The 27516-nt window shown below is 38.8% G+C and overlaps 1 protein-coding gene across 5 annotated transcripts in view; it reads right to left on the bottom strand.

The window, feature by feature from the left end:
• Positions 1 to 27516, bottom strand: part of eya4 (EYA transcriptional coactivator and phosphatase 4) — a 73968-nt gene that overhangs the window by 5203 nt on the left and 41249 nt on the right. For 4 of the 5 annotated variants that reach the window (XM_041805526.1, XM_041805524.1, XM_041805523.1 and 1 more), the window contains 16 exons: positions 26703 to 26752; positions 19261 to 19382; positions 15284 to 15367; positions 14800 to 14877; positions 14151 to 14217; positions 13895 to 14037; positions 13065 to 13208; positions 12865 to 12947; positions 10657 to 10831; positions 9419 to 9555; positions 9122 to 9205; positions 5308 to 5397; positions 4878 to 4936; positions 1587 to 1747; positions 772 to 886; positions 517 to 638 (listed from right to left, as the gene is read on the bottom strand). In XM_041805526.1, coding sequence (XP_041661460.1) covers positions 517 to 638; positions 772 to 886; positions 1587 to 1747; positions 4878 to 4936; positions 5308 to 5397; positions 9122 to 9205; positions 9419 to 9555; positions 10657 to 10831; positions 12865 to 12947; positions 13065 to 13208; positions 13895 to 14037; positions 14151 to 14217; positions 14800 to 14877; positions 15284 to 15367; positions 19261 to 19382; positions 26703 to 26752 — 1714 coding nt within the window. The remainder of the gene's footprint in view (positions 1 to 516; positions 639 to 771; positions 887 to 1586; positions 1748 to 4877; positions 4937 to 5307; positions 5398 to 9121; positions 9206 to 9418; positions 9556 to 10656; positions 10832 to 12864; positions 12948 to 13064; positions 13209 to 13894; positions 14038 to 14150; positions 14218 to 14799; positions 14878 to 15283; positions 15368 to 19260; positions 19383 to 26702; positions 26753 to 27516) is intronic. The other variant, XM_041805525.1, reaches the window with a different exon arrangement.

The raw sequence follows: 27516 nt of genomic DNA, 5'->3' as shown, positions 1-27516 counted from the left end.
AAAGACCAGTAGTTAAGAGCTGTTGTGATGTGTCATTTGCAAACAAACTGGTTCTAAGAGACAGCTTTTTCTGTAAATAACAAGAGCTGGCATCCTCCTTAGTTTGATAGACATTAAAATCCAAAATGGTACCAAATGAAGGGCTGTTTGGGAGCTCCTATCATTGAGCAAAGCCAAATGATCCAGACCTCAAAAAAGGAGCCCGAAAGTACTGCCCCTTGATGCTGATTGGTCCTGTTACTTTCTAATCAGGCCCAAATGGTTCAGACGGGAGCTTTGCAGGATAGATTTGCCAGTGAAAAACACGGAAACGGGCATATCCATCTGCTTTGCAAGGTTAAGTGACACATGGATCTGATTAAAAGTCACAAAAATGATGCCTTTTACCTTTTAGCTATGAACACGCTGTACTTAATGTCACAGACATGGTAAATTACTATATAATCACTCTCATCCTATCTATATATGAAATCTGCCTGTAGAAAACAACCGTCTGTGCAAGGATTTACTTCTTACCTATTTTTGTTGCGCTGTAGATGTTCTCGATGGGGAAAACTGATCCCAAACTGTATAAGAGAACTTTAGCCAGTGCTGGTATGAGCTGCGTCGTGGTCACCAACACATTTACACAGTTACTCCTGCAAACAGAGAGCAGAGTAGTGTTTAAGTACAACATTCTCACATGGATAATGTTCATGAGTATAGATTAGGCTCTGACACTTTGAGTTAACAGAAGGCTTTTTTAGTAAGAGGTGAAACACAAAAAGTAACCTGGAGCTGATGATGGACAGGGACTTGAGTGCATGGGTGAGCCAAGAGTCAGTCAGAGCCTCCACCTCTGCTCTGAGCTGCAGCCAGGCGTCTCTTTTAGCAGGACCAAGCAGGCCTAAAATACAGCAAGACTTCAATAAACACTCACTACATTAAGGAAAAAACATACAAAGAAATGGGCAAGGTAAATGCTGGGATTTCAATGACATGTCAAATATTTTCTTTGTTGATATCTTTAAAAATTCCAAGGTTATTGGAGTGAAATATTTGTATTGATGGAAGCCTGAATGAAGGTTTAGGGTACAACTGTTTAAAAAAAGTTCCACTAAAAAATTAAAAACACATCTGTACTTAAAAAACATAAATTATAATATAAAGAACAGGCAGAAATGATTGGGCATTTTTGTCATTAAAATCTTCCTACATTAATCTTAAGTATAAAAACCAAATGGATTCTTTCATATATCAGCATTCATTGATATACTGTATTGTAAGGACACTCATGTATTTATCCCAAATAGTTATCTTTACAAATTCTGGTTCTTTCCATTTTTCCAGTCTTTCAGTTATCAATATAGTCCCTTTAGACAGAAATAATTATTGTGGCTATAGCATCCTGAAATTAAAACCTCCAGCCAGGGGTTTTGATGACATAAATAAGAGAGTCTGTCCAGAATTTAAATTAACAATAAACAAGCATACTCTTTAATTCAATAATTATTCAACAAATAATGCATCATTTCAAAATAAACATGGAAAACGGAACACACTTTTCCCCATTTTGTTTACAGCACACAGCCGTCTGATTGGCTTACCCCCCACATTGTTTTTGTATGTGCTATACAACTCTTTGACTCGTCGGTAGCGGAAGGCCAGCTTCCTCATCCAGTCGACCCCGCCGCGGACGCCCGTAGCCAGGCACAGGTTGGCGCTGGTTGCAGCTGCATGGAAGCCATCAGTTGCAAAACTGTAAGTACTGTCAATAATAATGATATGTTTTATTTAAAAAATCTGCTCTGGTAGAACAAAAAAGATCAAATGGTTACTTTTTATAATCCAGCACCAGTAAGGCCGGCCACACACTACAGGATTTAAAGGCCGATTTGAGACAAGATTTGCCTACTCCGAGTATCCTGAGTGGAGCCTGTCACAAATGATAAATTGTCTGAATATTCCTCGTGTGTGGTGTCAACATGATTGTTGTACTACTACAAATCACGTTGGAGCCTCCCAGACCCCAAATCGTAAATGTCAAACATGTTTGATATTCACGACTCTAGGTCGTAGTGCCTCAGACGGAGCAACCAATGAGGGCAAGCTGACGGGGCAGCGTCACCAGCTGGATCATATGTACCTTCATCGCTCACAACTATGACACAAATGTACCATCATTCCAGCCAGGATTTTATCCTGAGTCTTTCCCTTGCTTGTTGATGGTTGCTGCGCCTGTAAAGCATGCCAGGGCAGGCTGTTGTGGAGGGAAAGCTAGAGGGTATTGACAGACGTCTGTGTTAATTAATTAATTCATTCATTCATTTTTTGAAGTCACATGATCACCCGCGGTTGCTGGCAGGTCGGGAGGTTTGTGGTCTCCAGTGATCTGACGGCCTGGCCTAGTTGCCCATGTTTTTAAAATTTTTTCAAATTTAAAAATTGTCTTGTGTGTGGCCGGCCCAACATGAGTGAAGAATTGTAAGATTACGAACAATTACTACGTCTAAAATGTCATGTTAATAATGTCAAAATTTGCATTCAATATAATTAGTATTTATTGATGTTACAGATGCCCCGATTGATTGGATAACCAATCATTTTCAGCTGAATTTCTATAAAAATAAAAGACTGGTGGATTAATACCTGTCATCAACAAGAGAGGAACACTATGTTTGCAGTGTAGTATGTCCAAATATTAGAACTGCCAGCCAATAAGTAGGAGGTACATCAGCATTGTGAATCAATTAAACAAAAATGCTACATTTTGACCGACTGACAAAACTGTCCACTTGCTGTGGGCCAGTCATCCTCATCCACTTGAAGCAACCATGGTAAAATTTGCCAAACTTTGTTTTGAGTTGTGTGAATAAAAAATAGTAATTGGATGTTAAAATCTGCAATGAAATTTTAATGACGTACTCAAATGTAACTTCAAGAAAAGGAAATTTAGATTTAGGTAAATACCTTAAAAAATACAGTAGTTTGGAGGTAATCTTTTTGTTTTCTTAGCAATAGCATCAGTATCATTTTCATCATTATCATCAGTTTCATGATGCAACTGAGATTAACTGCTTTTTTAAACAACTACTTGAACTGTTTAGCCTTCTAAAAAGGCTTGCATTTTTTCTTTAGTCCGTTAATAACTGTTAGACAAATGAACACATGTAATGAAAGAAAAACCACATTGTGTAATTCAGTTGTCTTTACTGTAAGATACTTGTTGCATCGCTCCTTAGGAAGTTTTTGTACTGCTCTCTAAAAAACTGAACAAATGCATGTTGTTGAGTGAATAAGGAGGATTTTCGCATTTCTTTTATCAGGTTACACAACAATATACTACAAAGCTAAGTAGACTGGCCAACCACTTAATAAGCTGCTAAAAGCAAAGACACAATATAAATGTATCAGTATCAGCCAATCTTACATGCAGATGGTCATTATCAGTGGCTAAAAACATGATCGGGGCATCCCTAGTTTATACAGTACCCATAAAAAGTATTTACCCTCTTGCATATTTTATCCTTTAATTGATTTACAAGTCAATCGTGGTTGATATAATTTGTCTTTTGACAAAAAAAAAAACAAACAAAAAAAATTTAATCTCTTTAATGTCAAAGTGAAAACAGATTTCTGAAATAGAGTAATGTCAATTGAATAAACATATGTAATGTAAAATATGTGCATAAATATTTACCCCCTCTAAGTCAGTATTTAGTAGATTCACTTTTGGCTGCAATCACAGCACTGCGTCTGTGGGGAATTCCTCTTTGCAAAACTGCTCAAGCTCCGTCAGGTTGCACAGGGATCAGACGTGAACAGTCCTTATCAAGTCCAGCCACAAATTTTCTATTGAACTGAGGTCTAGGCTTTCACTCAGCCACCCCAGAACATTCACCTTGTTGTCTTTAAACCATTTCTGTGTAGCATTTGCTGTACGCTTCGGGTCATTGTCTTGATGGAAATTAAAGCTCCCAAGCCGTAGTTCTCTTGAAGACCAACTAAGATTGTCCTCCAGGATTTTCCTATATTTTGCCGCATTCATTTTACTCTCTCCACTTCTATGCTTCACAGTGGTGAAGATTGGTACGTGGTTATGTGCAGTCTTTGGTGTCCGCCAAACATAGCATCTTGTGTGATGGCCAAAAAGCACCATTTTGGTCTCATTAGACCCTAAAACTTTCTTACACTGACCATGGAGTCTCCCACATGCCTTTTGGCAGACTCGAGTCAAGATTTTATATAAGTTTACTTCATCAAAGGCTTTCTCTTTCTCTTTGCCACTCTCCCATAAAGCCTTGACTGGTGAAGAACCCAAACAACAGTTCTATGCAGAGTCTCTTTGATGAGACTCTGCATAGAAGCTGCTGAAGCTTGTAACTCCTCCAGAGCAGTCATAGGTGTCTTGGTGGCCTCTCACATTAGTCTCCTTCTTGTACAGTCACTCAGATTTACACATGTGCCATATTCCTTTATTCTTTTGTCCTCATAATGTAATAGTAACCCGGCAGACTGGCTAACAAGTGACTGGCCCCTCCAGACGCAGGTGTCTTCGTACTACCAATTAGGTCAGTCACTTTAAAGGGAGTGAATATTTATACAGTCACTTGTTTCGACTTACATATTTTGGTTTGATTGACATGACTTTCAAGAAACCTGTTTCCACTTTGACATTAAAGAAGTTTTTTTGTAAAGAAAAAAGTTATATTAGCCATAAAATCAACAAAAGGGTGAAACATCCGAGGGGTTGAATACTTTTCATAGGCACTGTGCATTAACATACTTAAAAATTTCAAAGGTAGACATCAACTTTTATCTGCACACGTCCTGCTTCATTTCATTATCCCTGAAAGCAATTGCTACCTCTTGTAAAATATAAATAATTTAATCCTCACCTTAAGTCCTGTCCATTGTCGTCTGATGACACATCATCAATATGAACCTGGTCACACTCCTGTACATGAAAACGTGCACACAGACAAAATCATTCGATTACAATTATTTCTTTGATTTATTGATTCCACTGCAGTAGACTGACAAAAACAGATTCAACAAGTCACAATTTTAAAACTTTAATGTTGTAAAAAACTAATATCCCTATTTTTTTTTTTTATATTTTCCTTGGAAATACAACACCTGCAGTGTGTGAGTTGTAGCTCTACTTTACACCATTAGAGGGCAGTAGTAGTATTTAAATGAATAACAGCTTTGCACAGCTCGAAATACTTCTGAAGTTTTTTTGTGTTAAAAACTGCGCAAAAAAAGGAAGAAACTTTTCTTAAAAAAAAAAAAAAGTCTTGATATAGAGTGACTGGTGTGTCGTACCTCCAGGTCATTAAAGAATAAGTGTGTATCTGCTAAGTTGAAGATCATTTCCTCCATCCTCAGACCCAGAGTTACTGCCATTGGAGGGTCCTGATGGGAGAAGATGAAATCATCATTGCAAACAAATATCTAGTAATTTCCTTTATTTTGTCCAAATAAACCTCACTTCTTTCTCCTATCATAAAAAAAAAAAAAAAATTAACAAACTTCCTACTTCTCCAAACTCCCACTCCCTCCCCACCTCCCTCCAGCTGGTACGCTCCACTCATCAGAGCAGATGCTGACAGACAGGTTGCACTTGTTCAGTCCCATCAACATTCCTTGTGCTTGGTGTTGGTGGGTGTTTGTCGGGGGGAGCACAGAGGAAGTGTGTACGTCTTTATGTGTGTATTACAGAGAGTGTGTAACCTCAAAGAGACACTTGGAGTGTATGTGGTATGTGAATGGTTTGTGTGTGAGTGTGAGAGAGAGGGAGAGAGAGTTTGCGCTGCCAGCCCGGGACTCAGCTGCAAAAACCATCATCTGTGATAGGTCAGAGAGGGATGACAGCTCGCGGCGCAATTCGCTGACAGCGTCAGACAACCAGAATAGAAAGAAAGTAAGAGGAAGGAGAGTGAAAGTGAGCGAGAGTGGCAGAGAGACCGAGAGCAAGTGACAGCAATCCTGTGTGAGAAAGTGAAAAGAAACAGAGTGAAGCGCTTCATAATGTTCTCAAAAAATGTACAGCTGCTACAGATGACAATGGCAGCTTTTACAGCATTTCTTTTCCTGCCTACTGTCAATCCTGGAGAGAAGAGGCTGTTTAGTTTGACTCTCAGATAATGAAAATGTTGGCTGCCATCCAGAGTAGCATTATAAACATCACTGTGTCCTGAAACTTGTTGATTCTCTTTGTGCTTTAGCATTTCAATCTGCTATTGTTTAAAAAATAGCCAGTGTGGCGTATTACCTTCTTGGTTGATTGCATGTATTTGAAAAAATAATTCTACTTCTGCATATCAGTTCAGCTCTGGGGACTCATTAGGATGATTAGAACAGGAAACCTGACAGGTGTGTATCTGTATGTAAAGATCATTTAAAAAAAATCCTATAAAAAAACAGAAACTCTCAAAGACCCTATGAGAGCTGTACTTAGGCCTCGTGGTTGCTATGTCAACATTGTAAACACTATTTCAGGCGAGGTGTGAACAGACACAGCTGCCCCTGTATTTCTTCAGGGCATCAGTGTTGGATGAGCTGAAAAAATGCTTGTAAAATTATTTTGAGGCAACACTCATCTTATCATTTTTAATACTAATCCCAGGTCAGTTTACATGGAGAGGCTCGACCTGAGATCACCTTTTGGTTGTTGCTCCTGTACAAATTGCTTTTATTTTTTTTCTATGAATGACGCCTGGAAAGTTAGAAAGTTAACTATTTAGAAATGAGGAAGAAGTGTTACATAAATACCTTCTGCTAAATGTTTACTTTAAAGGATAATTGCTTAATATTCAGTGTTTCGTGGCTGTTGAAACAATGCAACCCGACCAAAAGTTTGCCTGTGTTCTCGTTTTCATACTTGTAGAAATTTACAACTCACCAGGGCTTTACTTATGGTCATTAAATACTGAGTGCCAAATCCTAAATTCTATGACTGCAGTTCAAATAGGAAGTACATCAGTGCCCAAAAACTCCATCTGTAAAACGCCTGGGCATGCAGTGGCGTGTGTGAGTGTGGTGCCAGCTTTTGTTCAGCTGCCAAAAGAGACGATCAGAATGGACTGTGCAGGCTGCAGAGGGATGTAGAGCGTGTACGGGACAGGCTGGTTGTGCCCACAGGAAACGACATCGCTTAATAAAAATCTGTGGCTTTGGCCACATAAGATGATCTCAGATCAGAGCCAAGAACTATTAAACAAAGAGAACTATTAAATGTGTGGCTGTTAAAAGAGAAGGACCACCTAATATGTTTAAAACACAGATAGGAATAAACATCAGTCTAAGTGAGAGATGATGGGGTTAAATTTTGAGTGTAAGCACTGACAATACTTTGAAGACATTTTTAAAGGATGTGATCATCTGTATAAATTGCCCATAACATTCTTCATGTTGTTTGAAGTAAAAATGTGGAGTGAAGCACATGAAAAGATTTAAGCTTATATGAATGGTTAACTCATTGTGAATTTAATATCTATTTGTTGAATAAAAATTGATAAAAGCTAATCTTAGAGATAGAAGGATGAGTGAAGGAGCAGGTTTGACATTAATGAGGATTTCTTATAATTTTTATCTTATTTAATTTTATCTAATCTTATCCATAAAAAATCCTCCTTACTTTCATTAATACAGACAGACATGTAACAGAACTTTTGACTGCCTGAGTTTTGATTGATTGAATTTTTTCAGCAATAAATAGATTTACACTCACTGATCACGCTATTAGGTATACTTGTTCAAGTGCTGCTTCACATTCATCAGCCAATCATTTGGCAGCAAAAAATGTATTTAGGCATGTAGACACAGTTAAACCAACAAGCTGAAGTTCAAACTAAGTTTTCAGTTTGGCAGACCTTTATATTGTTTACATCAAAAGCTGACCCTACCATTCGACTTTTATTCCCCAATCTTCTGTTGTCCAATTTAAGTGAGCCTGTGTGAACTGTAGCCTGAGTTTTCTGTTCTTAGCTGACAGGAGTGGCAGCCAGCGTGGTCTTCTGCTGCTATACAGCCCATCTGTTTCAAGGTTCACCATTGTGTGTTCAGAGATTCTCTTCTTTAAGTGGTTATTTAAGTTATTGTTGCCTTTCTATCCAATCAAACCAGTCTGATTATTCTCCTCTGACCTTTGCAGAGGGGCATTTTGGCCCAGAGAACTGCCACTCATTGGATATTTTATCTTTTTTTGGACTATTAATTGTAAACCCTAGACATGGTTGTGCATGACAATCGTAGCAGACCAGCAGTTTTGGAAATATTCAGGCAATCCTGTCTGATTTTAGGGACTCTGGCATGATCAAAATCACTTACATCACCTTTCTTCTCCATTCTGGTGCTCATTTTGAGCTTTGGCAGATTGTCTTGAACATGTCTACTTGCCTAGTTGCACTGGTTGCTACTATGTAACTGGCTATTTATATGTATGGTTACACAAATTGGCAGCTGAACGATTATACCTAATATTCTGACACACAGTATAATATGCCATAATACAATTAATACATGAACACATAAAGTATGTTTTAGCCAGAGATGAAAAGAAACTAATTACATTTATTTAAATTACTGTAACTGAGTAGTATTTTTGGTACTTGTACTTTTTAGAGTACATTTTGAGACCAGTAATTTTACTCTTACTTTAGTAAGCTTAAACCAGAATAACTGTACTTTTACTTGAGTACAATATTCTTGTACTTTTTTCCATTGTTGTTGACTATACAGTAGCACATAACAAGAGAATAATTTCACACCACATCCAAAAACAGTCCTTAATGGTGTCTGCAGCTCTTCCTGACAAGCTCCGAAAATCACCGTTTAAAGGATGTAGCCTTTGAGCCAACACACAGGGCAAAAAAGTCAAATGACAACTCCTTGCAGGAGTGCTTATAAGGATTATTGAGAGGATGATGCTTCAGCCATTAATCAGGCATTTGGGAAATTCAGACTATTTTCTAAAAGTTAAAGCAGAATCTGAAAACTCATTCCCCTCCACTGAATCTAAATCAGACACGTTGTCCCAGCTGTAATCTGCTTTTCTACTCAGGCAGACTAAAAGAGGAGTGATGGTTTAATTTAGAGTAATAAGAAACAACCAGTAAAGGCAGTATGATGATGCTACCTTGCCATATTTCTGTGCATAGGAGCCCGTGAGCAAAGAATGGAAGACGATGATCGTCTCGTCCAGGTCCCACACAAACACCCTCTGAAAGACGGAAAAGTCATGATAAGAAACATCAGCATATTTTGATCCTGATTTTTGCAGACAGATGGACACTGACATGTGTGGTTCTATCCTCCTTAAGTCTCCCCTCTGCTGTACTTTAACACTCCGAGGAGCAGAGAGTTCAAAAAGAATAACATACATCCACTGAGATTTGAACAGAATGTTATCAGTCTGTGTTTTCTGGCCTCTTACCTCCAGGTCACTATCAGGCGGAGGCGATGGGTTGTTCTTTCTGCCCCTGCCTCGAGACTTGGAACCCCCGCTCCTGCAGGCTCGATCGTCCAGCTCTTTGATAGGCGTTGAGGGGCTCTGCACTGTGTCAAAATCCCCTGCAAGTGCGTGCAAAAAGTAGATTTTTACCTCTTAAATGATCAAATAATGTATCGCAAACTGTATTTGCTGCATTAAAGCATCAGAATGACATGGCTTGAGACGATCCCACAGGTGCTCTGGAGTTGTATTCACCTCAGGAGAAGCAATAACTCAAACTTTTTACAGTAATAAGCCATCTTGTCAGGGCTAATAATTCAAGGTAATTGGCATTGCGGATCGACTGAAACACGACCAAGAAAATAAACAAAAGTGCCCCTGGTTTTCTGACTGATTCATGATAACACACTATGTCAAGATTTAACAGGGGAGCCGTGCAATAAATTGGAGCAAGTTAGGAAATCTGATGCTTTTCACAAAGATACTGTACATACAAAGTCCTGCAGGAGCATACACACATGCACACACCCTCCTGATGCCATATGCTCCCACTGCTGTGTGGTAACTAAAACCAGACGCTGAGCTTCGGCTCACATATTGTTATGTCTCAATCAGGGAGGGAGAGAGTGAGAGAGGGGGAGGATGAAGACACAAAAAGACACAAGGAGAATTTGAGCGACAAAAAGGAGACACCAGAGGAAGAGCAAGAAAAGAAAAAGTAGGAGAGGAGTTAGAGAAAATGGCAGCAACAAGGGAATGATAAGCTCATTTAATCAGGCTCTCTGTATGACAGCCAATATCAACCAAAGAAAAATGTCAAAACATGTAAAGAGAAAAGCCATATTTCTGTGCTTGTTGGCACATTTCAGCTCTTAAGGTTTTTTACTCCTCGTCTCCCTCTGACATTTATTCAAAAGTGAAATATTGAACATAACTTCTGTTTAATCAAAGCCGTGGAAGCTAATGTAAACATGGGCTGATTCTCCAATTAGTGAGCACAATGCAAGGAAACTATGGAGACAGGCTAAATTTACTTCCTGTGCTTCATCATGGCTGAAAAGGAGTTTTGAACTCAGTCACCCCAACTGTGGAATTTTTTAACTGGAAAATTAGCTGGTTAGTTGGTTTCAAGAAGAAATGGATGAATATGTGAAGATTTCTTTTGGAATTTAATGCATAAAAGTGAATGTTTTTAGCTGTTTTGTTATAGTAGTACAAACCTGGGTGGAGTTCAGCAGCCTGTCCAGTCAGAGCAGGAGTGGGGTCTTGCAGCTGGTAAGCGGCTGTGGAGCCTGTGCCGTCCACACTGTTTGAGGTCATATAAGTCCCATAAGTGGAGGCAGAATAATACTGGGCATACTGGTTTTGGCCAAATGTTGTGTAAGAGGGATAATCCTGCAGGAAAAAAGAACAGATCATGAGTACAGTGCAAAAAGCAGAGGCAAATAGACTGAAAACAAAACAAAAAAAAAAAAAGATGTTTTACTTTGCTGGAAAGGTCCAGCCTGACTTTTGAGGAAATTTAACAAGACTTTCCTCTCATTTCTTTAATCTTTTATTCCTCTGTTCTGTATTTTACATCTCTGGAACAATTAAAGCCTTGTGGCGCTGATTTTTACTGACCCAGTGGAGATGGGCGCTTTTATGAGTCAGCTCTCTAAACCTGTCACTACGTCCATCTCTACAAGTCCTTGTAAACTGCACACCACACCACATTAATGCACTCGCACACACAGTCAACTATGCATAAACACATACGCTCCATACACAAAGACTCGCTGTGTATGAGTCCTGCTCTCCCTGCTCTGTCTTTTCTATTAAACTCATACGCACACACTATATTCCCCTTAATCCACCCACACAAGCCAAACCTTGACTTTCTTCCTGTAAACAGCCACATCTATCACTGCAGGACATTAAAATCCCCTCTAAGCATTTCACTGCCACAATACAATTTATCATATGCACAGAGAAATATTGAGAACAAAACACCCCTTCACAGAGATGAATCATCTGTTTCTGTCAAAACTATGTGTCTTCTGTGATGTCACGGTCTAACGAGAGTTTATTTTTTGCAGCAGTTTTGAATGAGGATAGTTGTGACTGTAAAACCACTTATGTGTTCAAAAACTATCACAACACCACCACAAAAAAATCCTCTTATTTGGTTTGAAAAGCAACAAAAATGAATCCCTCTAGCTTGGCCACTCAGAGCAAACATCCAGCATGTTAATCGAATTCTAAAGCTGAGTTTCAACCAAACAGTCTGGTTCAGCTTGGTCAGGTGTAGTGCACAATTATCAGTGTTTCTGGTACTGGTTAGACTGACATGGCAGCTCAATTTAATATAAGTTATGAGCTGTAGTGTTGTGGCTTTCACAAAATAGCAAAAGAGCCACCTCTTAGATGTAAGCGCTTGAAGCTGGCTCCTGTTTGAGAGTCAGGTTCCTTTTGTTTTCTACAGATATAATAACATTCAAAATTGTACCAAATGATGAGCCGTTTGGAAGCATAAAGACCAACTCTTATCACTGAGCTACATCAAATGACCCAGATTTCTTAAAAAGAGCAACAATTCTCATCATTAAAAGCAAAGCTGGAAAAAAACTGGCTCTGGAAAATGCCCCCAAGATTTAATGCTACCAAACTGTGCCAGACTGCTTGGTGGAAATGCATCATAAGTGCACCGTAATGACAAGAGTGCATGTGTAACTGTTGCGTCACGGTTCAGTTTGGCGTGCATGTTAATAAGTTGGAGTTTTCAGACTCACTGTGTTAGCGCCACATCTCAAGGGCCGATAATCTTGAGAATAGAGGGCTCGCCGATTTTTACTGTGAGCTATGCACCTCTCTTGACCAAAATAGAGAGGAAAATGTTAAATAGCGATCCATCTTTACCTTGTTTTAGCATATATTTATGTCCCCATTGGTAGAATATGTCACCTTGTTTGTACAGTATATTTCTGTTCTTAAGTTTTCCTGGTTCACTTAAGCGATATAATGATTTAAGTCCTAAATAGGGGGTTCTGTCTGGGTAATGCTTGTGAAGAAAGGCAGGACAATGACAGCCCACATACAGCATGGTATGAAAGCACACCACAGCTGGTAGCAGCAAACATGCTCTGAGACTGAAATAGCAGTAAGAAGTAGGGCTCTCTTTAGTAAAATATGTGTCACTCATCATATATCCAGGTTTAATTCTTTTTTTTTTTTAAGATTTTTTTTGGCCTTTTTTGCCTTTATTAGATAGGACAGTGGATAGAGTCGGAAACAGGGGAGAGAGTGGGAGAGACATGCAGGAAATAGTGCCACGGGCCGGAGTTGAACCCGGGTCGCCTGCGTATATGGCATGCGCCTTAACCACTCGACTACCGGCGCGCCTCCAGGTTTAATTCTAAGGTAGAAGCAGTATACAAGTGGTGAGATACCTGCTGTGTGGCAGTGTAGTTGGCGGGGTTGGACACTGAGTTGTTGGTGGCGTAAAGGCCTGAGGAAGGAGTGAAACTAGAACCTTGGGGCACAAGAGGAAAAAAATAGAGACAAAAAGTTATAAGAAAGTAAGATCTTTAATTTCTGTCAGTTTTTCAGTTAGAGTATTAAATAGAAAGGATATTTGTATTGCACCGACCTGGCATTTGGTAGGGAGAGTATGCAGTTTGTCCAGGCTGAGGTGTGGTGAAGCCGGGGCTGTAGCTGAGGCCCGTCTGCAGAGGAGACTGACTCTGGGCCAGGCCGCTCTCAGTCTTAATGCCCGGCAGCATTACACCAAGATCTGAACATCAAAACATCACAATTACAACAGGTCTAATGTGATTCTTCCATGTAGTTTACAAGAACTCCACTTCCTAATTTGGGAAAATTAAAATTCTCTTTAAAGACTGACAATACCCCAAGTACACTCTCTAGATGAAAACAATTTCAATAACTGTAATTGATTTTTTTCAATTGGCTGATCTGGAGGAAGGTGCTGGGGTGTGGAGCAAGCATTCCTCACATCAGAGCTTAACAGTGACTGCCCTCTTTACACACACCTGTTTCAGTTGTTGGTAGAAAATAGCTGAAATTTGTGTGTGATAGCAGGCTTACAAATCAGGGATGTTTCCATGACACTCTAGGATTGTGGGTAGGGTAGTTCAATTACCTAAAATTGCCAATATTCCTTGTTCGAGTTCACAGGAAAGTTGGTTGTGACACTCAAAATTAGCAGTTTTTTTTTTTTTTTTTTACCTGAGATCCTGAATAAACCATGGTGTTTTAAAACCAGGCTGATAGTACATGTCTACTCTGGATGGTTATGAAATTGTGGCTAAATTTCAAAATCTGCAAAAGTTGTATGGTTTCCTAAAAGCTTATTTTTTTTTAAATTTCATGTTAGATGTACCTCAGGTGAAACTCTGGGGTTTCACCTCTCTTTATTAGCATACACTGTACAGTGTGTCACTATGTGCTTGTTGTTACCATAGGTGGACAGTCCATATGCCTGTCCTGTCTGGGAGTATGCGGTGTAGACAGTGGACTGCTGCATGCTGCCAAACTGGGGCTGACCAGCGTATGTGGGCATGGGAGGAGCTGCTGGTGTGGAGAGGATGTGAGGGTACGGTCTGTGAAAGGAGATACATGGCAGGTGAGGAAAAAGCAGGAAGATGTTACAGAATATCAAGAGCAGATATGCTGATAAGGATGCAGCTCATGATCTTTGAAAATTCAAACTTACTTGGAGGGGTAGAGCGGAGGGGAGTACTGGCTGGCTGAACGAGGGCTGTATCCGCTGCTGGTGATGACTAAAAACAACAAAATTACCAAAATCAATGGTGTCAACTCAAATCTTCTATTTTCTCCACAAATAACAAAAGAGAGCAGCCCAAATGATGGCCTTTGCATGTTTGAATAAAAAATGCTGCTTAGATAAACACAATTTGAATCATTCTGAATGGAACTGAACCAAGTTTCCCTTACAGCAGGCCTCTTAGTAAAACACAATGTCTGTTTGTGGTCATTGAGATGTCAGAGCTCAACACTGACAAACCGCCTGCTGCTTCTAAACCCTGTGTGTGTGTTGCTTGATGGTTTTGTGTATCTGTGTGCCTGTATTTCAAAGGAGCACTAGTGTCATCTGTGTTCAAGTCCCAAAAAAAAGACAAGTGTAAAAATGTCCCTCCATTGCTCCCATCCCTCTGCCAGCCTTTGATGACGCGATCCAAGGGCAGGCAATACTTCATGGGATTAGAGCTTTCAGCAGGCCTGCTGCTTAGATGAAGTGGATGATGCTGTTTGTATTTGTGTGTGAGTAACGCAGAGATCTGTGTTTTTTTCCTCCTCCAGATGTACATGACTGTAAGTCTAGGGGCGTATGTGTGTGTTACCTGAGCCTGCGTATGTGTCCAATACTGTGTCGCCTGTCGTTGTTACTGTATCACTGTTGTTCATAGGCTCGGTTTTCACTTGAAGGAGATGAAAAAGATTGGTGTTAGCAGATGCTAGTATGGAAGTATCACCACACACTCAAAGAAAATCCTACAGTAGACAGAGCAGAACATTACCATGCAGTCTGAGTATGGGATCAAATGTTACATGCAGGTTTACATTATAACTTATATTAAAGTCAACTATAACCCATGGTTTGATTTCTTTTTGGTTTTTGATGCCTTTTAATCTTTTAATCCAAGCAAATTCCCAAAATTTTCAGAAGTTTGTTGAGTGGTGGGAATTCTCTCCAAAGAGAAAGATACACGGCAAATCCAAGTCACTGCAATCCTGGCACAACAGACATCAGACTCTAATGAGCCTAAACTTTTAGGTAATGATGTTTAAATATTTCACTGGTTTCACACACATGCACCTCTATACCATAGTCCTTGGAGCCAGGGGCAGGGGGCGGGCTGCTGCAGCCCAGCAGCCAATCAGCCGTGTTTAAAACGGTCATGTTTTCACCTGAGGGGTGTAAGGTAAGAGGTTGCTGTAAATTTGGTGAAGTAAAAAAAAAAAAAAAAAAATTTTTCCCCTCATAGCAATCACAGGCTTTACATGTTTATGAAACCCATTTATATGTTTAACTCAGCTTAGCATTAAAACTTGAGGGAAAGCTAAACAGCTAGCCAACACGGCTCATTTAAAGGTAAAACTCACTTCCATACCACATGAGAAAAAAGCTTATCACACATATTCAAGTTGCTGTCCAACAACTCCTGAGGAAATATCTGACTGATAAGCAGGTAAATGTTCTGCTATGTACATCAGCTACATGGCAATTTTTGCTAAATGCTTGTTGCTAGGTACTTGCTTATTCAGCCTTTACTTTTAATTGTATCGACAGAACTGATAGACGTTTTTCTTAAACGTTTCGCCCTACTCTTGAGATCTCCCAGAACAAAAAAAGCTAAATATCAAAATGAGTTTATATTTCTTTGTTGCATAAAAATCTGTCAAATCAGTTTAAATGTAAATAAGCTACACAGCAAGGGAAGTAAAGAGGGAATAGCAGAACAATAAAAAAAAGCATAATTTCCATGCACACTGATCGCACACTTTTTAAAAAGAATCAGACCTGTAAACCACTGTAGCATCCTATTATAATGTTTTTGGTTACTTATCTGTCTTTCAAACACAATTTCAACTCATTGTCAGTGACCATCTGAAAACTTCATTGGATTCAGGACAACTTCATCACTTCCCTTGGGCAGCATTACATCCCATCTGACAAGTCTTAATGAAGACAAATGAGTTGCTATGGAGATGGCCCGTGGGCCTGAGCTCTGGCTGATGTCAGGTGAGGGGAATGCTGGGTATGTAGTTTGTTTTGGCTGTGAGCATGTAGTCCCAGCTTTGCCTGGTTTAACCATTAACTGTGAGCTCATCAGAAATGATTTAATGTGCTCTAATATGGTCTGAATTCTCCGCTAAGTCCAGTCTGAGCCCGGCTGTTTCTGACACTGTGAGAGTGCGGACACATGGAGTTGGCTACAATGGAGGATCTTACTTTTTCCATTACAAATCTATTAAAAAGGGTTTCCATCGCCTGTGAAATCAGTAATACATCAAAGGATTGACTACAACAAAAGCTCTTACATCCAGGTCTGTTACATTAAACTGCTGTGTCAAAAAGTAATGTGGTTGACAGACAACGAGAGACAATCAAGAGTGAAAAAAATAAGGGGAAAGAAAAGGGAAAGAATAAAAGGAGAAGAGACGACAGAGAGAGAAGAGGGCTTGTTGGTGTTGACAGCTTAGAGAGCAGTGATGCTTTAATGCTCTTGTAGAGGAAATAGTTTCCAGTGGGATTTTGGACTCTCACTCCTATACACTCACACAGACACACTTTGCCAAGCGGTTAGCAGAGCAGAGTAGAAGTGCTTCACCGTGTGTTTACACACATTCTCCAGCGGTTTACCCAAGTCCTCACGCCAACGTGGGGGAGAGCTTGTGTTTGCCAGTGGGTGTTTCTCTCCATCTACCGAAATTTAACTTATCTGTGCATGCTGAAAGACTTTCTGACTGATGACTTCGCAATAGAATTTACTACATGACATTACACTAGAGAGGGATTTACAATATGCACTTTTACATTTATCAGTCTTAAATTTGGCAGCTATTTTAAAGTAAGTCTCAGTATTCAGATAAGAATGACTTTTAATTTAAGAGTCAGTCTCAATTACAAAAGTTTTAGTCCAGTTTAAGTCAATAAAAAGTCCTAACATGTAAGTCTTAAAATTAGTTAAATCCTTTATTTTCTTTGAACTCATTTCAATATCTTTTCTTATATGAATAGACATAAATATGAATAGAAATGTAGCATCTCAACACACTATCAATATTTGAATAACTTCAAAAAATACTGAACAAAATACTACAAAAAATAAACAACATTTACAGTAAAGCTGACTGCTTTTATTTATTCTATACTATATTTTTTTCTTGCATAGCTTAAGAAATGGGACAAAAAGTGCCATCATGACAAGTTAAAGTGTAATCTGAAATGTTTTGTTTGATGGTATATATCCTGAATGCCGAGAAATATCTCACCTTTTCTCTTTATTTCAGATAAAATAGATTTTTGTAAGTAAGAAACACAATTCACAATTCTGTGGCATTCCTTTGTGGCACTGATTGTTTAAGAGAGTAATGGTTAATTCCATATAATCTTGGCAGTGTTATTCCCACTTCTGACATCAGACTTCTGTAGTAAATGCAAGAGAATGGTTCAACCTCAAAGTGTGTGGGCTAAGCATGAAGCTAAAACTAACTGCAAGTTTGTTTGGGCAAAAGAAGAAACAGCTTAACTTGGTCTAAAAATAATAAATCCACACATATGAACCCTTTACACCTCTTCAGTTTACATATGCTTTTCAATTTTAATCAACCGTCTGGAAAGCCCCGTTAAGAACAAAGATTTTATCTCACAATAGTCGTGGTTACCTGAGCATTTTTTTTCACAATCCTATTAAAGTTATCAAAAGATGCAATCCAACTCCAATGTGTGTGCTCATGCATCACATATAATCTGAATAAAACTGCTCTGACATGCGCATGGTCAAATCTACGAAATTTTCCGTAAAGAATAAATTCTTCTCCTATGCCTTTGTGATACACAAACTGCTGTCACTATACACTGTTCAAGTGTTCCACAAGTGAAAATATTGGATCATTCTACTCTCATGTCTGTACCTTATTTTATTTTTATTTTTATTTTATTTTACTTAAAATGGACATTTATCATGTCTCCTGGGGCAAACATGTTCAGCTAGACAAAAATAACAGGAAGAGACGACTAGATTGAGTGTTTCATTGTAAAGACCGGGCATTTATTCCAATCATAAATGGTCAATTTAAACATAGCTAATGAGCCCATTTAAGAACTTTCAGGGAAACAGTTGCAGCTGTGTGAACTGGGCAGTTGCAGCTCTAATCAGTCCCTCAGTCTGTTTTCGGACATTGCAAGCAGATAGATGTGAAATGGAAAATGGACATTTTTTTTGAAAGCCTATAAATGCAAGCAAATATTTTTTCTAAATGTTTAAATTTCTATATAAAAAAAATCATGCTTTGAATTTGGGAAATGATTCTATTTTCACATGGAAATTTCAGTCTGATAATTAAAAAAAACCTGCCCCCTCTATCAGCTGTGTATATAGGCTAAGCAATGCAGCACTATACTCCCTAATACATGACAAATTCAAGGCTGTAGTAGCTCAATAACTCCATTATTATTCAATTTGTCAATGGAAAATATTCTCAACAGATATCATAGTTACAGCAGGACTTAGCTGGCAAAAAATGTTTGTGTTTATGTGTGCAGTGAAATCTCTCTGCCACCCTACGTTGGTGATGACAAAGGAATAAGTGATAATATAGCCTGATGAATAGCATTATCAAGATGATAAAGATACAGAAAGGAAAAGTTAATGTGCAGTCCTGCAATAGAAATGATAATTTGTCTCCTCCAGTTGCAGCAGAGTGAACTGACAGGCTTTCAAAACGCTGCAGAGCGGCCTGTTGCAAGCAGCTGCGAGTTTTAACTAATCTCATCACAAATGTTTGATTAAAACTGGGATTAAAGTGAGAAACATAATAACTTTTCCTCTTTCCAATCTTTGCATGTAGCCATGCAAAATAATTAGCTATTAAGTAGTTACACAGAAAAAAAGTTTTTGTCTAATGTTTGGGAGTGTTGATGCCTGGACACAAAATGAAAATACATCATACCACTTAATACCCAACTGTAATAATAGCAAATGATGAAATGTCATTTTCAACTCTTAAACCAGCTTCTTTATTAGACACAATATCTCATTCATCAGTGCAGCACCCAGCACACTCTGCCTCCTCACCTCCTGTTCCATTGGTGGTGATGGATGGGCTGCCAAGGTTGTTCTTGTCCAGCTTGGAGCCCGTTGAATCTCCACCTCCCACACGGTTATGAGGACTGGCTAGGTCCTGCATTTCCATAGACCTAAACGGATGAATGAGATGAGCTGCGATTTCTACATTCTGCTGAATGAATAGCAGATCAACAATAAAATTCTCTCACAGCTGGGAATCTCCCACTTCTAAATATTACACTGAGATATCACTGAACACATTTAGTGACGTATCATCACACACATACACAGAGTTGTAAACTTCCTGCTTATTCATACCAGTTAGCCGACATGAGCATGTGTTCAGAGGTGTTAGACATTGTCTGCGGGCCTGCTGGCTCTTTTATAGATAGTGTGTGTGTATTTTGTGTGTGTGTGTGTTGTGGTGTGGTGTGGGTGCACTTCAGGGCTTCAATGCAAACTCACAGCCTGCCAGCATGCTTTAGTTTTACAATGTGTCCCCCATGCATGACTGGGATAGAGCAGCTCACAAGGTGGTAAAGAGAGAGTGGTCCTTGCTTATGTATTTGGGATGGGATGGAAGTGTAACTAAAACTCCTAATCAGAATAAAGAGGCATATTTACAGTACATAAATCGTTTTCCTCCCTCTAAAGGCAGTACCAGTAATATCAGTGTTTTTGTACCTATTTCCATGACTGTAACTGCTCTCCTTTGGGTCTATGACTCACAGCTCCCAAATTCCACATAGTCCAACTGCAAAGTGTCTGTCTGTGCCACGGTTTTGCCTCAACTGACAGCGTGTGCCTTTGCCCACAGGGTTCATTTTTTGAGGTGAAGCAGAGCACAGCTCAGTTCGGAGCAGGTGAGTCACATGATCATAAGATCATAAATTCATACAGGAATAAAGAGAAAAACACATAAAAATGTTACTTTGTTGAAGGCCCATGGTGTTTGTACATGGTGCTTTATTTTGAAATTGACTGGATGCTCTGGTTGCTACAGTGTGCGTCTTCCTTGTTTAGGTAGATGTGGTGCATGCTGGAAGCGTGCTTGATGAAAATAGACTAGGCTGGTGTCTTTAGTGGAGCAGGGCGCGGTGGTGCTTCTAGCATGTGCCAGAGATTAACTGCAGCATTTGCTGTGGAAAACCAGTGACTGCCTATAAAGGGAGAGATTCACTCCAGAGTGTGCAGCATGGGCAGAACGCTGTGCAGACGGTAGAAGTTCTTAATACATTTAACCAGAGACTGGTTGGTTGTAGCCTTTTGTTGTCAAAATTGTGGCAAATGTGTAACTTCCTTAAACGTCAGCATGCAGAGGCTGACTCCATTTGTTGCAAAATGGATCAGTTTTCATAAAACCAGAGTAGAAATGAATTATAGCTCTTAATTGATTTACTACTTCAATCAGCATTTTCTATGAGTCAATAGTCTTGGTAGCTTCTTTAAAATCTTCAATACACAATGATGACAGGTCTTTATAAATCAAAGTCCCATTGAGAGTAAAACACATACATAGACATAGCTACCTGTGACTGACAAACTGCAACAAAAAGGTTTTTAAACAAAGATATAGACCTATGATTGCATGTCTTGGCTAACTAGGATTGGGCTCAGGGTGAAAGAAAACATTGATGATGTCTTAATGCCAACTTCAACTCTAAAAATGTTGCATCTGATCATATTCACACTGCAGCCATTTTGACATGATGTCACGCTCAGGCTTATAAGCTCAAATATTTTCATGATATATTTCTCTAATGCTGAATGTAAGGGATAAGACGAAATGCAATAATTTTAGTGCTTCACATGAACAGGACAGCAGCGAAGATAAACCATGGATATCAGTAGGACTATTGTGCCACTTTGAGCTAATCTGAACATGTTATATTTCACATGGAGCAATAACTTAATAAAACATAGAGGTCATTGATGCCAATCATTCATTGCTTTAGAAGTATTTTATAACCCTAGTATAGTGAGAGTCATGTTGGAGATAAAAGATATTGTTAGATATGGATATATCACAAAGAAGTGGCATTAGGGCAGGTTTAAAGCATCCTGACAGACCTGTAACACCCTTAAATGTCAGTCAACTCAGCATTGCCACTAATTATGACTGATTATTACTGCTGTCTAGAAATTAAAAAATAAATGTAGTTAGTTCTGGGCTTTTTTTATTACTGCCAATTTTTTACTTAACACATAACATTAGAGGGACTTCATCACCCTATTTTAAGATATTCTCCTCTGTGTTTCACTCTATCCTTCATCAACATGTTGAACATATTACCTCTCATCAGACACCCAACCAACACCTGCACCTCTGCTCTCTGCCAAAGCTACCTGCATTTCAAAACATTGTAAAAGAAGAAAATGTCCAGAATTCCTTGGCTTTTGCAGCCTGCCTCAAGTGGACATTTGAGGAACTGCATTTTTTAGCACTTCTGCACCGGCTTCTGGTTTTCACTTAGTACTTTTTCAGCTTACAGCTAGCACTTTAGTAAGCTGATAAAAGCTTGATAAAACATGATAAAACATATGATAAATTGTTTTACATATAAATATGGCCTTGTGCTCTTTTTTTTGTTTTCACTACACTGTCAGACCAAACAGTTAAAGGTTGTTAAAAATCATTTAGTTTTGTTAACACAAAAATCCAACATAGTTCTTTCAGCTCTTTTTCTTAGTTGGTAGAACTCATTTTAAGTTTTAAGTAAAGAGTACTCAATCACTTCAAGTAATTTTCTTACTGTACTCAAATTATTTGACAATCATCCCTTAATCTGCAGAGTTTTCCCGAAACACCTTTGGGCATTAGACACCATGGCCCCATGAGTGAAGTTACTGAGTTAAAAAAGTCCTGCTGGTGGGGCAACTGCAATACACAATGGATTGAATCCTGAAGATGATGGAAGAGGACCTCCTGGTTCAGTGTTCTTCTTTTGGTAACTGCCACTTGTAGGAACTTAAGTTAGCCTACCTGGATTGACATAAATATTCAAGATTAAAGTATATGATAGAGGGTTACACTCAAATTAGCATTTGAATCTCAGTTTTGAACACTTAAAATAATTACTTTTAAACTAATATTGCACAGTTAAAATGATAAAGTTAGCATCAGTATTCACAAAAGTCAAGTTTAGTTGACTTGTTATTTTTGAGGCAACAAATTTTCCCTTTCTTTTTTAAGTAAGCTCAACTTATTACTACTTGCTACAGAGAAACTTTACAAACGTAGAAAACATCTGTAAAACTAAGTAGCTTTGCTGTGTGTGATGTCAGAGAAAAATAGCTGCTGTGTGAGTAAATTGGTGATATCATTGTGGCTACGTCCACTTCTTTTAATAGTCTATGATTTTTAGATATGCTCCCTGGGAGAAATGCACATAAAAGACTCATTTATGACTCTTCATCACTGTTGCCACTAAACCCACATTTTGATAGATAGTTCTGTGGATGACATAGTTTTACAGTGACTCAGGGTGTGCGTGGACAGTACCTCATCTCCATCTGTGTATGTGTGCGTCCTGACTCACGCTGCCCGCAGGTTGGTCACACTTTTGCTTTTGTGTGAGACTTCAAAGCTCAAAATGACAGAGATGGAGGGCGAGTTGAACAAATGGGGGCTACCACCACTCTGTCTCCACATGTGTGTGTGAGTGTAATACATCTGTGTTGTGGCCTGGAAACGGTCCATCTCAATGCTATGGGCAGATAACATCACCACACATGACTGCAACCCACAGTCATGACTGACAGGTATAAACATACAGCTTTCAGCAGACGGGACAGACAAAGCTTCAGGGTACAAAAAATGAGCGTGTACCAAAGATAAACACGCTAAATCAACTCTCTCCTTCTGCTTTTTTTTTTTTTTTCTATTTACAGCTAAACACTCATTGAGTGCTGCTGACCATGCTGAACTGAAAACACAGATCACTGTTTAATCATCAACAGTTAATGCAGGATGAAACACTGAGCCAAACCTAAAATATATCCACTTTTTCAATAACTACTGAGTATTGTCACAGATTATTTTGCTGTTTTATTTTTGCTCTCCCATATGCTTCAACACTCTTCCTCCATCCTTTTCTTTTGTCTCTCAGCAGCAGGAAATGATTCTGTCTCGCCTCCTTGTCCTTTTTTTCTTCTTTCCTCTCTGTTTAGCTCCTCTCGGAAGGCGATGGCAGGACTTGGTGTTTCATAAACTCTTTTCTGGTTTTCACATTATGACTGGCTATTGAAAAAATATGCTACATCTTAATGCTATGTACAGGATATGATGTGTGAAACAAATTTAGAAGACAGCAGCTTAGGGGATTATCATTCACAGTTAATTTGTTATTTATTTTAAACTACTTGATTTATCTTTTAATTCAGTTAAATAGCAAAGAATTAAGATCATAGATTTCAGGAGCCGAGCCTTTCTTAATGTGGTGTCTGCCCCTCAAAAGAGTCCAAAGACATAATAAAGAAAGAGAGAATAAGAGGCCTGACTGGATACTCTGATCCATGAGTAAAGTAATATTTACATATATACATATAATATTTGAAGTAGAAGGTTTAATTATAGAAAGATGAAATAAATGCGAAGTGTTGGTTTCCTTCTTTCGTGTTTTAACAAATTAATTTCTAAAGCCAGTTTTTAGATTGCAAAAAAATCTGAACACATTAAATTCAACAGCTTTCACAGGTGCTTTTCTCTGTCTCTCCCTCTTTCCATCCTGTGAAGAGTTTAAATCTGGGGGGGGTGCAGGTGGCCTAGTTTTTTAATTTGCGCCCCATGTACGGCCCATATGGTCGGTCAGGTTCAAATCCTGCCTGTGGCACCCTCCTGCATGTCTCTCTCCAGCTCTCGCATCCCTGTTTCCAATTCTGTCAACTGTCCTCCTGTCAATAAAGGATTAAAAAAAAACAAAAAAACAAATAACAATAAAAAAACAAACAAACAAAAAAAAAACAGTTTAAATCCGAGTTAAAATCAGACCTATATCAGTCAAACCTCTGAGTCATGTAGGTATATAATGACTTAAAACCCAAAACAACTTTGAGCAAACTTTGTTGGCCAAAGAATGATTGGGTTATTGATCACATCAAGCTTTAATTTTATTTATTTTCTGTCCACTGATATAATAATAATAATGTGTACATTAAGATATTAATCAGCGCAAGCATATTGAAACATACAAGGCTTTTTTAATCCGCCCATTGAAAGAATAAACTTACAAGTCCTGTAATTTCCAACTGAAAAGTCTATTTTTTCATTGGCATATTTGCTTATTTCAAAGCACAGCATCTCTACTCTCCCCTAATTCATTTTCTCTGTGTTGGTTCTGACTCCTAAATTCCACCAGATATGTTTTCAGTCTGTTGCAGCTCCGTCACAGAGCAGATACATTTCAGTATTAGTCAATAAGAGTGCTTCAACCATCTCTGCTGTCGTGCGTCTCTGCTCCGTCAGAGTTCTGGCAGTTTGGACCCCTCCGCAGCAAACACGCAGCACTTCTATTTCTGCTGGATGCCGGAGCCCTGTGCATGAATTCAGCAAGGAGCAGATCAGGCGGGGCAGGAAGTTTCCCAAAAACCAAATTAAAATGTCTGGTCAAATTCCAGAATAAAATACTCCGTGTTGACACCACACAAATGCCAGATTGTATTTCACGTTACTACACAGACAAAATGTCATAATGGAGTGTAGCTGAGCCCAGAGTCAACAGGTCAGATGGAAAAGAGCAGGTGTATTTATTCATAAATAGGTTACTTAACCACAATGGAAACACAAAATTCCACGACATAAAAAGAGAAAAAACCAAGCAAGTCCACCCTTCTCCAACTCCCGTAGTTCAGAAAAATAGTTTCATATGTGTTTATGTTTTAATAGCACTTCAGTATTATCTTTAAATCGGCATGATTCTGTAGTTTACTGCATGAACTCCTCTGTCTCGCAGGTTTGAGCAGTCCAGCAGAGCTGCTCTGGCTGCACTGAAAACGCAGTCAAAAAAATACAGGTCTCCATAAATGTAAAAAAGCTGCACAAGTTGAAACAGGAGAGCTCTTCAGAATGGGATAACAGGTACACACGAGTTGGACGGCACTTGGGCCTGGATCCACACCATGGCCCGTTAATAAGTGACCTTGGATGTGTATGTTAGTTCACCTGGGTACAGAGATAGACAACTACAACAGCAAAGCTGAGCGGAGGAGAGATGGAGCAGTAACAAAGAAAAAGTAATGTCAACTCCAATGTAACAGACACACCTGAGTAAAACACACTGATATATTGAAATGCCCCAAGTATAGGTGTCTGGTATGATATGACTTAATATTATCATTTGGGATACCCTCTTCTATCACATTTCATAGGGAAAATTAGCTTGAGCTTTATTTCATAGATATATGATTAACTTCAATTCATCTTAAAGTATTAGATGAGATTCATATGACAAAGATTCAGCTTAGAAGACTCTTAGTTGGCACAAATGTGACTGATGTGGTGTTTCACTGGCAGATCACACTTGCTGACTTTTACTTGTTCTGAATTGGGTCAACTTCTGGTTCAGACCCTGGGTCCTCCCCCTTGTACCTGCCAACCTAACTAAGAAAAACTCTGAGGTTGTTGCCTTTGCCTCATTTGTCACCAGTAGATGCGTACTGTTACTGTGGAAAAACCCTAATCCACCACCAACCACATCCTGCCTGACTGATTTAATTTATTTTCTTCCATCAGAAAAGAAGAAATACTCCTTAAAATGTCCAGTTGCCAGTTTTCACAAAAGATGGTGGCCTGCTATTGCCTGTTTAGAAATAATTTGGGTTCCTGGACCAAAACTGATGCTTCACATGTATTAACTTTGGACATTCTTCTTATTCTGTACTTCCTATTTTCCAGTCTTGTGTTATTTTCATTACTTAGTCTTTTTTGTTTTCTTTATTCAGGACTTCTTAACTGACTAGTTAACAGATTGGTGCTTAAGTGACCAGTTTTTATTGTTATTTTTCTCTCTGCGTTTTCTTGGTTCAAGCACCTCAAAAAGGAGAACAAGGGAGTTTAAATCTGTATGTATGTATAAAAAATATCTGTCAAACAGTTTTCCAGTTAAGGGAAATATTACAAAATTGCTGAATCTAGAAAAAAAAAGCTTGCAATCTTTGCTCTTCCTCTTAACATTAATGTCCAAAGTGATTAATGTATGGCAGTTCCTGCTCTGCAGAAGCACAGCACAACCCCTTTTGCTTGCCCTCAAACTGAATCAATATATCTTTCTATGTGTATATGTGGCTCTGTTCGTGTTTGTCTGTTGATGACCTCATCACGACTCACATCTGCAGTGAAACCTCACCTCTCTGCACCTTGACTGACCAACCAGCGCACACAACTGTGCAACAACACACCCATGTTTAAGAAAATGTTGTTTGTTATATCATAAAAAACACAGGTGTGAGCGTACCTGGCGTCCGAAGGGTCTGGAACATGAGATTCACCGTGTGATTTCTTCACCTGCAGAGAAAGCAGAGCAGAGGAAATGTTAAAGCTCCAGTGAGAAACATTTTGGATTGTTTTTATGGTTGAAAGTATCACTTAATAACAATCAGTGGAATAGCAAATGATGTTAGTAGTTCCAGCAGTAAATCAACTTGACAAGTACCCTGCTGCAGTGATTTCAGTCATACTAAAATATCTACTGAGAAATAAATTACCTTGTTGTGGATGGTCTTGCTTGTTTTTTTTAAGCACATTAAAAGACATCAGCAACAAAATAAACCTGTTTCATAACCAGTTAAAAACTTGTCACAGGAGCTTTAAACTACACACACACATACTTAATAAAAACCAGAGTTCATTGTGTCATGAAGCTGCCTCATAAAGCAGTGTTTACAAATGAGACAAATCTTATTAGCATCATGAATGTTGTGTATAACAACTAAATGAGTTCCTGCTTTTTGCACTTGTAAGAAAAGGAAAAGAAAATGCTGCCAAAACTCAAATCTGATTTAAAGCAACCCCAAAGTAAACTGAAAATTACAACAAGATGATTCACACGAAGGGCTCAGATTCTTTAAATTCTACTAAAACGCCAAAATCATACTAAATAAATCATGAGTATGTGTGCTTGTTTCCAAGGCTGTGACAGGAGTGCTAACTGCATCTAAATGACAGATACTAACTTTCCCTTGTTCACCTGTGACCCCGCTTCAACAGCAGCTCCAAACCCTCAACCCCTTTAAGAGTTCAGAGGACACAGCGGGGTCATGTTAGGTCGG

Source organism: Cheilinus undulatus, linkage group 14 (genome assembly GCF_018320785.1).
Source record: "Cheilinus undulatus linkage group 14, ASM1832078v1, whole genome shotgun sequence".
Taxonomy (NCBI): domain Eukaryota; kingdom Metazoa; phylum Chordata; class Actinopteri; order Labriformes; family Labridae; genus Cheilinus; species Cheilinus undulatus.
This window is presented reverse-complemented; position numbering and strand designations above follow the sequence as displayed.